At 46.3% G+C, this 15,593-nt stretch overlaps 1 protein-coding gene across 1 annotated transcript in view; it reads left to right on the top strand.

Annotated features, from left to right (window-relative positions):
• Nucleotides 1-15,593, top strand: part of ATG4A (autophagy related 4A cysteine peptidase) — a 551,858-nt gene that overhangs the window by 115,697 nt on the left and 420,568 nt on the right. Inside the window, exon 4 of the mRNA XM_069612630.1 lies at nt 1,375-1,473. Coding sequence (XP_069468731.1) covers nt 1,375-1,473 — 99 coding nt within the window. The remainder of the gene's footprint in view (nt 1-1,374; nt 1,474-15,593) is intronic.

Raw genomic sequence — 15,593 nt, 5'->3', positions numbered from 1 at the left:
TCACGCGCAATTATTCTGCTACATTGTATTCACTTGCGCCTTTCACATACCAGGTTTCCCATTATCTGAAACCCACCAGTTGTGTTCTTGGCTTTGAGTTGGATTCTTTTGAAACGTCTTTTTCCTCTGAGGTCAGGGCCTCGCCAGCACCCCTCAACTACTCCTGGTCTCCCTTCTCAGCCCAGGGGAACAAGCATTTATTCCTAGTTATAACATAAGGGATTTGCACGCCTCCCGACTCCCTTCTCTGTACTTCTCCAGCTCCCTGTCCAGGCTTACTCTCGCTGCCTCACTCAGCAGACTCTCAGAGTCTCGTTCTCCGCCAGCAGGTCCTGAGCACATCTGTCATCTCAGCTGCTCTCCCAACTCGCTCACCTTCCTTTCTGTTACTACTCATTTTATACTCTCCTGAAACTTTGATAGATTGCAGGTGGGCATACTTAGTTTCAATTACCTGATTTTGCCTGAACCTATTAGTGGGACATGTCTGTTCAGTATACTGGTGTGCCTCTTTAGTCTTCTTCGTCTTCCCAGTACTTAAGTGGTGAGAGTAAGTGATGTGCATGATTCTAAGTTGTTTCTTCCTCGGCTCAGTACTGTCAGGTACCCCAAGAGGGGACAAAAGGGGAACTGATCTACAGTAAACCATAAAGGTCGGAGGAGGGTTAAACTTTAAACTAGTTGTCACTAGGATAAGGAGAATGCTGTGTCCATCGAAAGGTACCCTATTCCCAATCTTTCTCCTCCTCTTTATTGTACGTCTGGGTTGATAATATCTTCTGTTCCTCTTGGGGACATGGAGAACAATATCCCATAACCACCTCTGGGATAGGGGTTATTTCCTGAAAGGAGAATGTGGAATACTGTGTAATACCTAAGTGCATCTTGCCTCCAATTCCTCCAAGGACCCTCCACCCAGGTGATCCTCCCTCGTTCGTCCAACCCCAGGGTTGGGATCCAAAAGCGATGGCCTTTCCCTGGCCACCTACGTAGAGGATCCAAGGGGAGTAGATGTGAGGACGCCCTCATGTTTCTCACAACTAGCACTACCTATAGTTTGGCCAGAGGAGCTGTAATAAATCCTTAGTTTTTCTTATATCGGGACCTCCCCTGTACTCTAACCTCGGTTCTGGGATAAAACTCCTGACCCACTTCGCCAGCTCCTTCAGCAACTCTGCCATGTCTTCTGAACATGAATTCTAAAATAGCTGCTGTTCAGAGATAATCACCCCTTTTTTGGTTGCCTTAGAGTTATCCTTCTAATGTATTATTCTAAAGACATGCAGCATTCCATTGTCTCCCTGGAGATATGCTTAGGTTTTTTCTTTGAGTTGAATTCCATAACTCTTATATGCTGTTCATTTGTATCCACAGGGGGAACTGGCCCTTCATCTGACACCGGCTGGGGCTGTATGCTGCGATGTGGGCAAATGATGCTGGCACAAGCTCTGATTTGCAGACATTTAGGAAGGGGTAAGTGAAATATGAATTTTCAATAAAGAATTTGATTGCTTGTACTGTAGGACCTCCTATAGAGTTTGTAATTATTAGTCCCTTTTTTATGTGTTGATGTTAATGGGTAATCCTGACTCTTCACTTAAACATGTAGGCTGGTGAATCCATCTTCAAGAATCAAAGCAGCGTAGGGATCTGTTCTTACATTGAATGGTTTGCTTAGTTTTTAAACAGCTGACATCTCAGAATGTTTTTCACAAAAACATACATGCATTTTACACAATGTCCAAATGGCAGCTTGTTTTGTTCCCCAAAAACCAAAATTATAATTTTACTTATGTTCAAACTGTTGTTTTATAGAAATATATAAATGTTAGGCTATAAAGTCCTTTTGTACTCTCCTTTTGCCAACCCCGTTAGACCTCTTCACTTTTTTTTTAGGTATCCTTCCATATTTTTGCTGTCATAAAATTCCTTCTCGGAAACACCCCCAAACTTGGCTATCTCCTTCTCTACTGGCCCTTCGGGCACTCTTCTGCCGTTCTGATAGGAGGGAAATCTCATTCTGCTTCTGATCTTGTCCTGATTTATTTTCTACACTCCTCTTATGACGCCTCTCTTAACAGCACTACTTTTCTAACTTTTCTGTTTCTCACCACACGCATAGTCTTTTCCAGCTCCTTAATCACATTCAATCTCCCCGTGCCTCAGTTCCCCATAATATTTCCCTCTCTCCTTCTCTGATTTGTCGAACTATTTCACTCTTAAGGGTCCTCTTTATGCTTTTCCTCCTCGCCCCTGCTTGCTGATACTCTCCTCCTTCCAATCTTCTTTCTCCTTTCTCTCTTCTATCTGACTCTGATACTGTCTAATCCATCGTGCACACTCCACAGCATCGCTCAAGGACCTAATTCCTTCTTCTCCCATCGTATAAGTATGCACTGTACTTCTTCCCCATCTCTCAGCCCTTTTCAATCTTCTTTCTCTCTCCACCTCGTCCTTTCAGAACATTGTCTTTGAGGACAAACATCTACAGTGTCTTTACTGCCTGCAACTGTACCACAATGAGAATGGGTGCTAGATATGCCTGGGCTTCTTGAAAGACAGGCATAGCAGGCTGGCGGCATGGCAATTTGAGCAAGGCCTCTGCCCCGTGCTCTGAGCATGGGCATGCCTCATCCAGGACCGGCCTTTCTGAAGAGTAGTCTCCCTCTGGGAAGTGGTCAAAGTCCTTTGAGGTCACCCCTCCGTGGGGCTCCAAGTGATGGCCAAGAACCGCAAGTCTGATTCCACCGGGTTCGCCGCTGATTCGGATCCCAGGTTGGATAGTCCACGGTACCCATCACTGTCTGCCTCCATCGAGCTCGTCCTCGAAGAGGAAGCCATCCACCCTGGCCAAGTTATGGGACAAATATGAAAAGCCCAGGCCGGAGGAAGAGAAGAAGGCTGCACACGCCATGAAGGCTCTACCGGCGCAGCCAAAGTAATCGTCGACCACTTCGTCGACATCTGCTGTGATGACAAGGTGGCAGTAGTTGCCGATCCGACGAGGGAGGCTCATGTGGTGCAACGAGTATCCCTGCCTCCAAGGTAAGACACGGCCGCCGAGGCAGCAGCGAAGGCTGCAAGCACCCCTGGGGGTGGGGGCGAGACACCGGTCCAGATCCCGGTTCAAAACCCTCAGGGAGGAGAAGGGGGGACGAGGAGGCCCCAAAACAGCCCTCAAAGGTTTATATTCAACCAATGGACATCTCATCCACGGATGACAGTTACCAAGAGTACACCTATACGGTCCACGAGGACGACGACGGTGGCGCAGGGCCTAGCGCTCCATCGTTCCCTCCATAGCTGAGGGACATATCCATGTGTTCTTCCATGTCATAGTTCTTTTGGCTTTAGTCCCTATGTTACAGCAATACATTGGTTTCCTTTCAATGTAGTGGCTCTGGACATTAGGGAGGGCTAAAGAATGTTGGGGAGTAGCAACATTCAATGGGCTATACCCCAGGTGATCGTCCTTATCCCGAGAGGGAGTCTCTCCCCGTGAGGTCCTCCCGCATTAAAGCACTCCTTGGGGGACTACTAGTTAGCAGCGGCATCTCCCTAGCCTCATGGAAAAGCCTCCATATCCCCCCCCGGGAGTTGACGACACCTTGTGAATTATCACAGGCGACAGGTGATTAGATGCGTATGCCCTATCATCGAACAGGGGAGAAACAAAGGCAGAGTCGAGGTGGGATCAGGGAATAAAAGTATGAAGGACAAGAGAGAAAGATGGACAGAGAGGCCGCTACTTTGTTTACTTGCAGCACAGAGAAAAGGTTCCTATTCCTGTGCTATTAAAAGGGGGTGGGGGTAAGAAACGGCTGCGAGAGGGAGAGAGAACTGCTGGTCCAACAAAAGGGAATCTTCAAAGCAAAGCCTATACCAAAGGCTGCTGGCTATGCTTTGTGAATTGCTCAATGCATTGGTGCTAGACAACAGCTACATTTCTAAAACCCTTGCTTGTACCTGAGAAAGTAGCAGTGATCGTATGGCAATAATCAATACAGAAGAGATCCTGAAGTTGTTTCTGTTGGCGATGACCCTGACAAAATGGATAATCCCACGTTTTTGAAAGACAATTTTCTAATGTGCTTACTTGTTTGGGCATATTTTCTACAATGCATGTTTCGTATACATTTTGAATTTCCTTCACTTGGTCGCTACATGTTTTAGTTCAGCATACCCCATTTTACTTTCAAAGCCTTGTACCTTATATTTCCATTAGATTCCTTTATGGCCTGTAACTCTTCTAGCGGAATGTCTGCCCCCGTTCCAAGTCCAGTCCTGGCTCTATCTCTCCTAGAGGCTGTTAGGGAGAATTCTCTGTTTAGGCTGAATTTCCTAACCTAGTGAGTCCCCCAGCAGCTTTGCTGGATTTCCGGAGTTTGTTTTTTTCTCCTGCCAAGAGTGACACTCTTTTTCTCCCACTCTTGGACATGATTTGTGGTGTTCATTTGAATGTTAATGTGTTTCATGGGCTATGGGGTCTTTTACTCCAAAGGGGGTCTCATATGTTTTTTTCTATGTGTGTTACACCGCACCCTCCGTGCAGTAACACCGGGGTGTCATAGTGACCCCTCACCATAGACTCCATACCCTGGGACTGACTACTGTCTCCCAGGGCATGTAAAGTCACCATTGGCTTTACTAGTCCCAAATTACTAACAGAACCAGTACAAACCATCATATTGTGGACGTACTGGTAGGGGCAATTCGATTGCCCCTGGGTCTGTTATTCGAGGGGGCACTGTCCCGTGCCCCCTCGTCGAGTTTTGGCTGGTGGCAGTGTATACTACTTTTTATATTCAACCGCGAATATATCTCTATGGGATTTTCCCATTGTTCGAGGCTAATACTTTTTAACATAGCCTCTAGCATACCGCTGGTTTATTTATTTAATATTAAATCACCGGTTGATATTTTCTGCCAGAACTCAGTTTTAAAATGGCGTTTGTGTTCGCCTCTGTAACTCCAAACTAAAGGTCGAGCCCTTTGTTCCATTTTTTGGCTGGCTTCTCCACAGAAGCCTCCAAAAGTGGTGCCACTCTGTCTGGGTACCACAGGGGGTGTCGGAGGGGGTTTAGGCACCCTGGACTGAGTTGCCTTGGCAACTCAAGTCGCACTCTGGTGTGATTGGCCCAAGGGGTGAGCCGGCCGACTCACCACTTAGCATGTTTGATTGACAGTTAGGCTGAGTGAATGGGGGTGTGCTGCATAAAAGCAGGGCTTTTGGGACTGGAACTTCATAAATCGCCACAGGACCTGAAAATCCGACGAGGGAGAAGCTGAACCGACCTGCTACGACGACACCACCGGTGGAGCCCTGCTGAATCAACTCTCCACTTCCCAACGACAGAGGAGATCTCCCTGCTGGAGAGTCTTCTTCCCCTGACTGGTGGCCACAACCAGTTTACCTTCTTTGCTCGCATCCCCAGATGTCTTGTGGTCGAATTGCCCGTGCCCAGCACCCCGGCAACCGGATAGCCACTTACCACTGGACCGCAAATAAAAGGACCGCTCCTTTTAATTGAGAACTCCGCGGCTGGTTTCTTCCCTGGCAGTGCAACGGACTCCTGCTTTCCTCCCCGACGAGATCCTCTCTTCCTCCAGACGAAGCACAGACTTGCACTCGCTGCCAGGAACAACTACCCCCGCTGGAGCGTTCTCACCATTTTAAGGTACCGTCTCCGCCAGGCCTCCCTTTCTAAAGATTGCTACAAGGTAACAATAATCCCTTAACCTTCTGGACTGGGCTGGCCGGCTTGACCATCTAACTGGTCCCTTTCTTTTTGGTCCAACTCTTACTGAACTTATTGCGAGACTTTTGGGCACTTTGAACCGTGTGACCTTGGACACATTTCGACCGGAGCCTCTTAAAGTGGGTCCGGCCTTGTTAACTTTGACTTTACGGTTTTAACCTGCCTTTCTCTCCTACTGTGTTCGTCCGAAAGTGTTGGGATCTGTTTCTATCTTTGCTCTGCCTTTCTCTCCCTTTTAACCCGATTGATTACAGTGCCATCTTCGTTACACGCTCACCGCTGTCTGAAAAAAAGTGTTGCTTTACTTAAGACTTGTCTAACTAATCGTTGAAGGGAGTGTATATCTTTTAGTGACCATGTTTTTGAATTGCTTGATACTAGTGCCAGTGTGTTTTACTAGATGTGTTTTTAAATAAATAATTATATCTCTTTTACACCAAGCTCTGGTCAGTGTTTGCTTGTTCTACTGTGTTCGTTTGACCTATTGTGAATACTCTGTATACTGCCTAACTCTTCTTGAGAGAAGTCTGACTGCTCAGCCACAGCTACCAGGTAAATCTGGGTGGTACAGACTGCTACCAATTGGGTTTACTGCCAACCACCTGTAGTCTTAAATCTTTTGCAGTGGTCCCAGAGGGAACTGCACAGGTTTCTGCCTAACACTGGTGTACAGCGGTGCGATTTGAATTGAGTATACACTTTAGTGTGCTTTTTGAATACTTTAGGACAACTAACCACAAAGCTTAGCACTAAAAAGCTGATTTTCTAACTATGTCTGCTATGGTGAGTTATACCCTAGAATCATTGTCTGCCAAAACTGCTGATTGCTTAAAAGTATTGTGTAGACATAAGAATCTCTCTGAGAAGGGCAAGAAAATGGAACTTGTAGAAAGATTGTTAGAAAACCAAAGTCTGGGTGGTACAGAGGAATCTACTGCCCTAGCAAATGTAGAAAACAGTAATGGTATTGATCTGAATCAAAGCCTTGATAATGAGTCAGAAGAGGAAAGTGAACCTAATGAAGTTAGCCACTCTGAGCCTCTGTCTGCCTTACCTACTGTACCTACTGGGCCTATACCAGGTCCTACATGTAACCCTGCTTATTTTGAACTTGAAAAAATGAAGCTTAAATTAGAATACAAAAGTTTTATTGCTAAATCTGCACGAGATCAAGAGTTAGAGTTCAGAAGAATCAATGCCCAAGCTGAGCAGAAGCAAGCTGAGTTAAAGCTCAGAGAAATGGAGCTTAATCATGAACTAGAAATTAAAAAGTTGTCTGTGGAAAATGCTTCTCTCTCCTCTGGTTCCTCTAGGAGTTCCAGTCCCAAAAGACCCCTGATGCCTAAGGAATTAGTGGGTATGTATGAACCTAAGTTGGATGTGTTGGATTGGTTAAAAATGTTTGAGTATAATCATGGGCTGCAGGGCATCACAGGGAATGAGTTACTTTCCTGGTTGTTCTCTAGGCTTCCCCCTGTTGTGGTAATGGAGTTTGGGGAGGTGGATAAGAAGGATTATGAATATGTGAAACTAGCTTTAATCGCTAGATTTTGGAAGACCCCTTCCCAGTACCTTAAGAGGTTTAGGACCCTCAAAAAGCATGACAGTACCCCTTGGGCTACCTGGGTGAGTGAAAGTTTGAAAAAGTTAGAGGGATGGATTAAGGGTTACAGAGTTAACACTTATGAAGGAATGAAGAATCTTGTAATGTTGGAGTCAATTTATGATGCCTGCTCTCCTGAGCTCAGACAGCACTTGGCTGATTCAAAGGAATTGGATTCCAGGAAGTTAGCTAAGGCTGCTGACTTGTGGGTTGCCAACAGGGCCACTCACAAGGATTCTGGGGCTACTCAGAAAAAGGATGAGGGAAAACAGCCAAAAAAGGACTCCAAAGAGAATTCTAAAAATTCCAATTCCAAAGAGGGCCCCAAACAAAACCAAAAGGGTAAGCCACAAGGGAAACCAAATCAGGCTAGTGTACCTTCTGGTGCAAACCGGAAGGAGGTCAGAACAAGCCACCATTCCAGAAAGCATTTGGTAAATGCTTTGTTTGTGGCTCGACTGACCATGTGAAAGGAGATCCCAGATGTAAGGGTAAACCTTCAGGGGTCCAGCTTGTCTCCTTAGCCTTCGCTGCAGAGGAGTAAGTACAAATGGCAAGTGGAAACTTTCTATTACTGGCTGATGAACCCATTGGAGTCTCAGCTAGTGTTTCTTTAGTGTCTCGGGGTTTGTAGGAACAACAGAACTTAGATGTCTATAATTCTATCCCAGATAATACTAAAGAGTATTATAAGGACAGTGTCCAGGTGAATGGTCAGGAGACTCCTGCCATTAGAGACACTGGGGCCAGCATAAGTGTGGTGGACAAATCGTTTTTTCAGGCTGAGGATGTTGCTAAGGCACCCAAACGCCTCACCAAGTTAGCTGGAGGGCCTGTGCAGATGCTTCCCCAACTACCAGTTCTCATCCAGTGTAATGACATGACTGTGAAACTACCTGGCAGCATACAAAGTGAGGTGCCAGGAAGGGTTCTGTTGGGTAATGACTTGAAAACTCTTGGAGTAGTGTCACATACCCCCAGACCTCCTAGTAAAAGGTTACAGGAGCTTACCAGACCTGCAAGGGAGAGAACCATGAGAGGTGCTCCCAAGGAGATGATGAAGAAAGAGATCACTCCTGCTCCACTGGAGATGTCAGCTGCTGTATCTAAGAAACTAGAAGAAAAAGGGAAACCTAAAACTTCTAAAAAGAACCCCACAGCCAGCACTCCAGTGCAGCCAACAAGGACTTCCCCTCGGTTGTCCAAAGTTACACCAGTAACTCCCCCTCCAGCTGAGGCTGAAATGGAGGTACAACCCTGTGTGGTTGAACTAGACTTTGAGGAAGAGCTAGTGGAAGGCCAGGAACTCATTGGAGATCTGGATCCTGTTGACCATCCTGAGCTGCAGTCTTTACTGGCAGAAGGTGGACCGAACAGGGCAGACTTCAGTAAGGGACAGAGAGAATGTCCAACTCTGGAAGGTCTTCGCCACCAGGCAGATGCTCCGGCTGAAGGGCAAGAGCCTGGGAAATATAGGTTACACTGGGAAGATGGCCTCTTCTACAGTGAACCAACAGAGTTTGCACCTGGGGACAACAAACGACTTGTAGTACCCCAAGAGAACAGACCACAGTTCTTGCAGTTAGCCCATGAGATTCCTTTGGCTGGTCACTTGAGTTTCAAGAAGACTAAGGAAAGGCTCTCACTCTACTTTTATTGGCCAAAGATGGGGGCTGAAGTAGATAAGTACTGCAGGAGTGGCCACACCTGCCAGACTTCTGGTAAGGTTGGCTCCAAGAATGTGGCACCTTTTAGTGCCTCTCCCTGTAGTGGGAGTCCCATTTGAGAGAGTAGGGATTGACATTGTTGGTCCCCTTGATCCTCCAACCTCCTCATGCAACAGGTTTATACTTGTTGTAGTAGACCATGCTACTAGGTACCCTGAGGCAATTCCTATGAGGATTGTTACAGCTCCGGCTGTGGCTAAGGCCCTCCTTGGTATTTTTACCAGGGTTGGGTTTCCTAAGGAAGTAATCTCTGACAGGGGGTCGAATTTTATGTCCCACTACATGAAAGCCATGTGGAAAACCTGCGGAGTTACTTACAAGTTCTCAACAGCATACCACCCCCAGACAAATGGGTTGGTTGAAAGGTTCAACAGAACCATGAAGAGCATGATAGGTGCTTTAGAGGACCTCCTTAAAAGAAAGTGGGGCCTTCTACTGCCATGCCTTCCTTTTGCTTATAGAGAAGTCCCTCAGGAGGGAGTAGGTTATTCTCCCTTTGAACTTCTTTATGGTCATCCGGTCAGAGGTCCATTGGCCCTGATCAAGGAGGGGTTGGAGAGTGCTCCTTCCCCAAGCCAGTCAGAGTGACTATGTGATAGGTCTCCGAAGGAGAATGTCGCACATGATGGCAGAAGCAAGTGACAACTTGAAAGCTGGACAAGCATTGGTCAAGCACGGGCATGATCAAAAGGCTAACATGGTTGAGTTTACTCAAGACCAGCTAGTTCTCGTTATGATTCCCACAAGGCAGAGGGCCTTGCAAGACAAATGGATGGGACCTTTCAAAGTTGTGGGTAAACTTGGAGAGGTCAACTATCTGGTGGACTTGGGCAATCCCAAGGAGGCTCCAACAGTCTTCCACACCAACAGACCAAAAGCGTATGTCTCCAGACCTGATGTAGGAGCTCTGCTTCTAGCATCATCAGAGGAAGAAGAAGAGAGTGAAGCTCTTCCTGATCTCCTCAGAGGCTTACCTTTAGACGAAAAGATTGAAGGAGTAAATCTCTCTTCCAATCTGACACCTGAGCAACATGAAGAGTGCAAATCTATGTTAAATCAGTTTGCCTCTCTGTTCTCACTTTCACCAGGCTTGACCCCTTTGGGACAGCATGACATACTCACTGGTGACTCTCTGCCAGTCAAAAGCAGAGGATATCGAATGTCAGAGAATGTAAGAACCCACATCAAAGGTGAGGTCAACAAGATGCTTGATCTCGGGGTAATAGAGCCCTCTTCTAGTCCATGGTCTAGCCCAGTTGTGTTAGTACCAAAGGCAGGATCTAAAGAGCTTAGATTCTGTGTGGATTACAGAGCTCTTAATGCAGTCACTAAGACTGATGCCCACCCTTTGCCAAGGACAAATGAGTTAGTGGATAGACTTGGTGCAGCCAGTTTCCTCAGTACATTTGACTTGACGTCAGGCTATTGGCAAATAGCCCTGACAGACCATGCCAAGGAGAAAACTGCATTTTCTACCCCAGTCGGCTTATACCAGTTTAAGGTTATGCCTTTTGGATTGAAAAATGCACCTGCTACATTTCAAAGGATGGTAAACCAGGTTCTGAATGGGATGGAGGACTTCTGCATGGCATACTTGGATGACATAGCAGTGTTCAGCAATTCCTGGGAAGAACATGTGGACCACTTGAGATATGTTTTGCAGGCTCTTGGCAAGGCCAGTCTGACCATAAAGGCGAGTAAACACGTCCCCGGACGTCTTGTGGTCGAATTGCCCGTGTAAAGTGGTCTACCTTGGACATGAGGTAGGAGGTGGAGAAATAAGGCCTTTGCCCAGTAAGATTGAAGCTGTGCAAAATTGGACAACACCTACTACTCAGACCCAGGTGAGAGCCTTCTTAGGCCTCACTGGGTACTACAGGAATTTCATAGAGAACTATGGGTCCATAGCTTCTCCACTGAATGTCATCTCCTCTCCTAAATTTCCTAAAAAGGTTAGGTGGAATGAGGAATGCAATCAGGCCTTTGAACCCCTGAAAAAGACTCTTTGCCAAGCCCCAGTACTCAGAGCTCCTGACTACCACCAAACTTTCATTGTGCAGACAGATGCTTCAAATGTAGGAATAGGTGCAGTCCTCAGTCAACTGGATGGGAAAAGTAGGGAGCACCCCATTTGCTTCATCAGTAGAAAACTGAAGGATCCTGAAACAAGGTGGGCAACCATTGAACGAGAGTGTTTTGCTATTGTGTGGGCTCTGAAGAAGTTTAGGCCATACTTGTATGGTTCTACTTTTATCATTCAGACTGACCACCAATCCTTGAGATGGTTAATGCAAATGAAAGGGGAAAACCCAAAACTACTGAGATGGTCAATCTGCCTGCAAGGGTTTGATTTCACCATTGAGCACAGGTCAGGGTGTCGCCACCAAAATGCTGATGGTCTCTCTAGGATGTATGTCATCGACTAGAGGTATGAGATTCATCCAGGAGTGGATTAAATCCTCCTGTCCCTTAGTCTGGGGGGGGCGAGTGTTAGGGAGAATTCTCTGTTTAGGCTGAATTCCCTAACCTAGTGAGTCCCCCAGCAGCTTTGCTGGATTTCCGGAGTTTGTTTTTTTCTCCTGCCAAGAGTGAGACTCTTTTTCTCCCACTCTTGGACATGATTTGTGGTGTTCCTTTGACTGTTAATGTGTTTCATGGGCTATGGGGTCTTTTACTCCATAGGGTCTCATATGTTTTTTTCTATGTGTGTTACACCGCGCGCTCCGTGCAGTAACACCGGGGTGTCATAGTGACCCCCACCATAGACTCCATACCCTGGGACTGACTACTGTCTCCCAGGGCATGTAAAGTCACCATTGGCTTTACTAGTCCCAAATTACTAACAGAACCAGTACAAACCATCATATTGTGGACATACTGGTAGGGGCAATTCGATTGCCCCTGGGTCTGTTATTCGAGGGGGCACTGTCCCGTCCCCCCTCGTCGAGTTTTGACTGGTGGCAGTGGATACTACTTTTTATATTCAACCGCAAATATATCTCTATGGGATTTTCCCATTGTTCGAGGCTAATACTTTTGAACAAAGCCTCTAACATACCGCCGGTTTATTTATTTAATATTAATTCACTGTTTGGTATTTTCTGCCAGAACTCTGTTTTAAAATGGCGTTTGTGTTCGTCTCTGTAACTCCAAACCAAAGGTCGAGCCCTTTGTTCCACTTTTTGGCGGGCTTCTCCACAGAAGCCTCCAAAAGTGGTGCCACTCTGTCTGGGTACCACAGGGGGTGTGGGAGGGGGTTTAGGCGCCCTGGACTGAGTTGCCTTGGCAACTCAAGTCGCACTCTGGTGTGATTGGCCCAAGGGGTGAGCCGGCCGGCTCACCACTTAGCATGTTTGATTGACAGCTAGGCTGAGTGAATGGGGGTGTGCTGCATAAAAGCAGGGCTTTCGTGACTGGAACTTCAGAAGTCGCCACAGGACCTGAAAATCCGATGAGGGAGAAGCTGAGCCGACCTGCTACGACGACACCACCGGTGGAGTCCTCCTGAATCGACTCACCACTTACCAACGACAGAGGAGATCTCCCTGCTGGAGAGTCTTCTTCCCCTGACTGGTGGACACAACCAGTTTACCTTCTTTGCTCGCATCCCCGGACGTCTTGTGGTCGAATTGCCCGTGTAAAGCACCCCGGCAACCGGATAGCCACTTACCACTGGACTGCGAATAAAAGGACCGCTCCTTTTAATTGAGAACTCCGCAGCTAGTTTCTTCCCTGGCAGTGCAACGGACTCCTGCTTTCCTCCCCGACGAGATCCTCTCTTCCTCCGGACGAAGCACAGACTTGCACTCGCTGCCAGGAACAACTACCCCCGCTGGAGCGTTCTCACCATTTTAAGGTACCGTCTCCGCCAGGCCTCCCTTTCTAAAGATTGCTACAAGGTAACAATAATCCCTTAACCTTCTGGACTGGGCTGGCCGCCTTGACCATCTAACTGGTCCCTTTCTTTTTGGTCCAACTCTTTCTGAACCTATTGCGAGACTTTTGGGCACTTTGAACCGTGTGACCTTGGACACATCTCGACCGGAGCCTCTTAAAGCGGGTCCGGCCTTGTTAACTTTGACTTTACGGTTTTAACCTGCCTTTCTCTCCTACTGTGTTCGTCCGAAAGTGTTGGGATCTGTTTCTATCTTTGCTCTGCCTTTCTCTCCCTTTTAACCCGATTGATTAGAGTGCCATCTTCGTTAGGCGCTCACCGCTGTCTGAAAAAAGTGTTGCTTTACTTAAGACTTGTCTAACTAATAGTTGAAGGGAGTCTATATCTTTTAGTGACCGTGTTTTTGAATAGCTTGATACTAGTGCCAGTGTGTTTTACTAGATGTGTTTTTAAATAAATAATTATATCTCTTTTTCACCAAGCTCTGGTCAGTGTTTGCTTGTTCTACTGTGTTCGTTTGACCTATTGTGAATACTCTGTATACTGCCTAACTCTTCTTGAGAGAAGTCTGACTGCTCAGCCACAGCTACCAGGTAAATCTGGGTGGTACAGACTGCTACCAATTGGGTTTACTGCCAACCACCTGTAGTCTTAAATCTTTTGCAGTGGTTCCAGAGGGAACTGCACAGGTTTCTGCCTAACAGAGGCTTCCCCTCCTAAAGGTTTCCCACAATTGTTTCACAATATCCCCACTCATCCCCTGGTAGCTGCCCTAAAAGGTAAAACCATGTGCTCATTTAGGGTTCTCAATGAATTCATTTGCATTCTGGGAAAGCAGGTCACAGCATGCCACTGTCGCATAGTGTATTAACGATCCCCCGGCTGGTTAAACACTCTGCCCCAAGCTATCTCTGCACAGATAGGAAGGCTAGCGTTTTTCTATCACCAATGGGAGGAGCAATCAGTCACTGGACTATCTGTAAAATGGGCTTCTCCGCCAGTCCAGTCCAGAGCTGATCTGTGCTCTTAGTACAATAATTTATTTAGCTTTGTGGGCATCAAGGTATGGTTTCCCTCTTCCCTTACAGTATGTATAGCATTACAGCATTACAAACCTCAGAACTTTGGGCGCTTTGAAACACAATTTCTTGATGTAGAAGCGCCTTACAAATGCATAATAAATAAATAAACCTGACATTTTACTCACGGGTTGCAGCAACCGTTTCCCATCAATCCTTTTGACCTATACTAATGCACAGTGAGGGAGACCGAGTCATGTAAAGAGGCAAAAAGGACAAAACAGCGCAATGCTTTGGATGTGCTATCCCCATAACACTCAATGTGCCAGTAATGTACCAGAGACCAGAACAACCAATATCAATGTATGAAAAAATAAGCATTTTATTTACAAATATCTTTTCAGTCTCCCTCAATGAGTTCTCACTAAATCACCATACGTTCCATACACTTTGTCAATATCAACATTACAACAACCTGCTCAAATCTGTACATGAGATGAGCCTCAAGTTACTTCTCCTTTAATTAAATCTGTCTGGTATCATCAATTCACTTCTGAATACTAAAGCCCTCCCCACGATGAAAGATATAACACTTCCAAAGGCTCTCAAACCATTTCTACTACTTCTCAAGCATACCAAGATGCATAATTCAATGAATCTTCTTGTCCATCCAAAATATCTGAACCAAAGCACAATGCCACAGGACCAGAAGTGCAGACTATTCAGTCTAGCAAACTGAACATCAACCTAAAAATGCATTTCAAAGAATACATGTAACCATGATATATAGGTGCGGCCCAGAGCCCATAACCTCAACCCTGGAGCCTGTGTATGTGGGCTGAACGCCTATTTATAGGGTTCCCCTCTTCCCAAAAGTTCCCACTGTCAGACAAATCACCCAGGCTCTGGCTTCTGGGTACAATGTACCTCCCATTCTCCTCAGGATAATGGTGAACAATATTGGTTGGTACCACCCCTATGTTTTCAGCTTATTTATCAGTAGAATCTCCAAGCCGCATTATCAGTAAGGGCCCTGAGAGGATTTATCTATATACCATGCCCTGAATGTCCCGGCTCAATGACTGAACATCACAAGGTGCTTCTTCGTAGCTCCCAACCGGACTGCTATATATCTTGTTAAATAGAAAATGTAGTGCACCTGGTTCCACAGCCTACTCCTAATGGCTATACGTTTGCAAAGCGATGAATGAACTGGACTGCTTAATCCAGTTAAGCTTCATATGTAAGCATGCATGCATGTATGATATGGTCAAACTGCTTAGCGCCTTGCTATGCTAAAGGATCACATAAATGCAAAGGAGGAGCCAAGATGGAGGCCGGGCTGGATGTGCCTCTGTGAGGCTCCCTTTGGCGAGGCCCCAGAGCAGGGTTCCTCTTAGGGTGTATTTTCATCTTTGTTGCATAATCTCCTCCACATGCGAGTTCCCCAGCACTTTTTGCTGGATTTATGGATTTTTGGTCTGTTCCCCTGAGTGAGTTGGAACCTTTTTCCACACTCACTCATTCTTTTACCCTATCTTTTGGGATACTTTGCATTTCTTTTTTAAACTCTCTCTTGGAGAAATGCTT

The sequence above is a fragment of the Ambystoma mexicanum genome, chromosome 5p (assembly GCF_040938575.1).
Source record: "Ambystoma mexicanum isolate Mex_15411 chromosome 5p, UKY_AmexF1_1, whole genome shotgun sequence".
Lineage (NCBI taxonomy): Eukaryota > Metazoa > Chordata > Amphibia > Caudata > Ambystomatidae > Ambystoma > Ambystoma mexicanum.
This window is presented reverse-complemented; position numbering and strand designations above follow the sequence as displayed.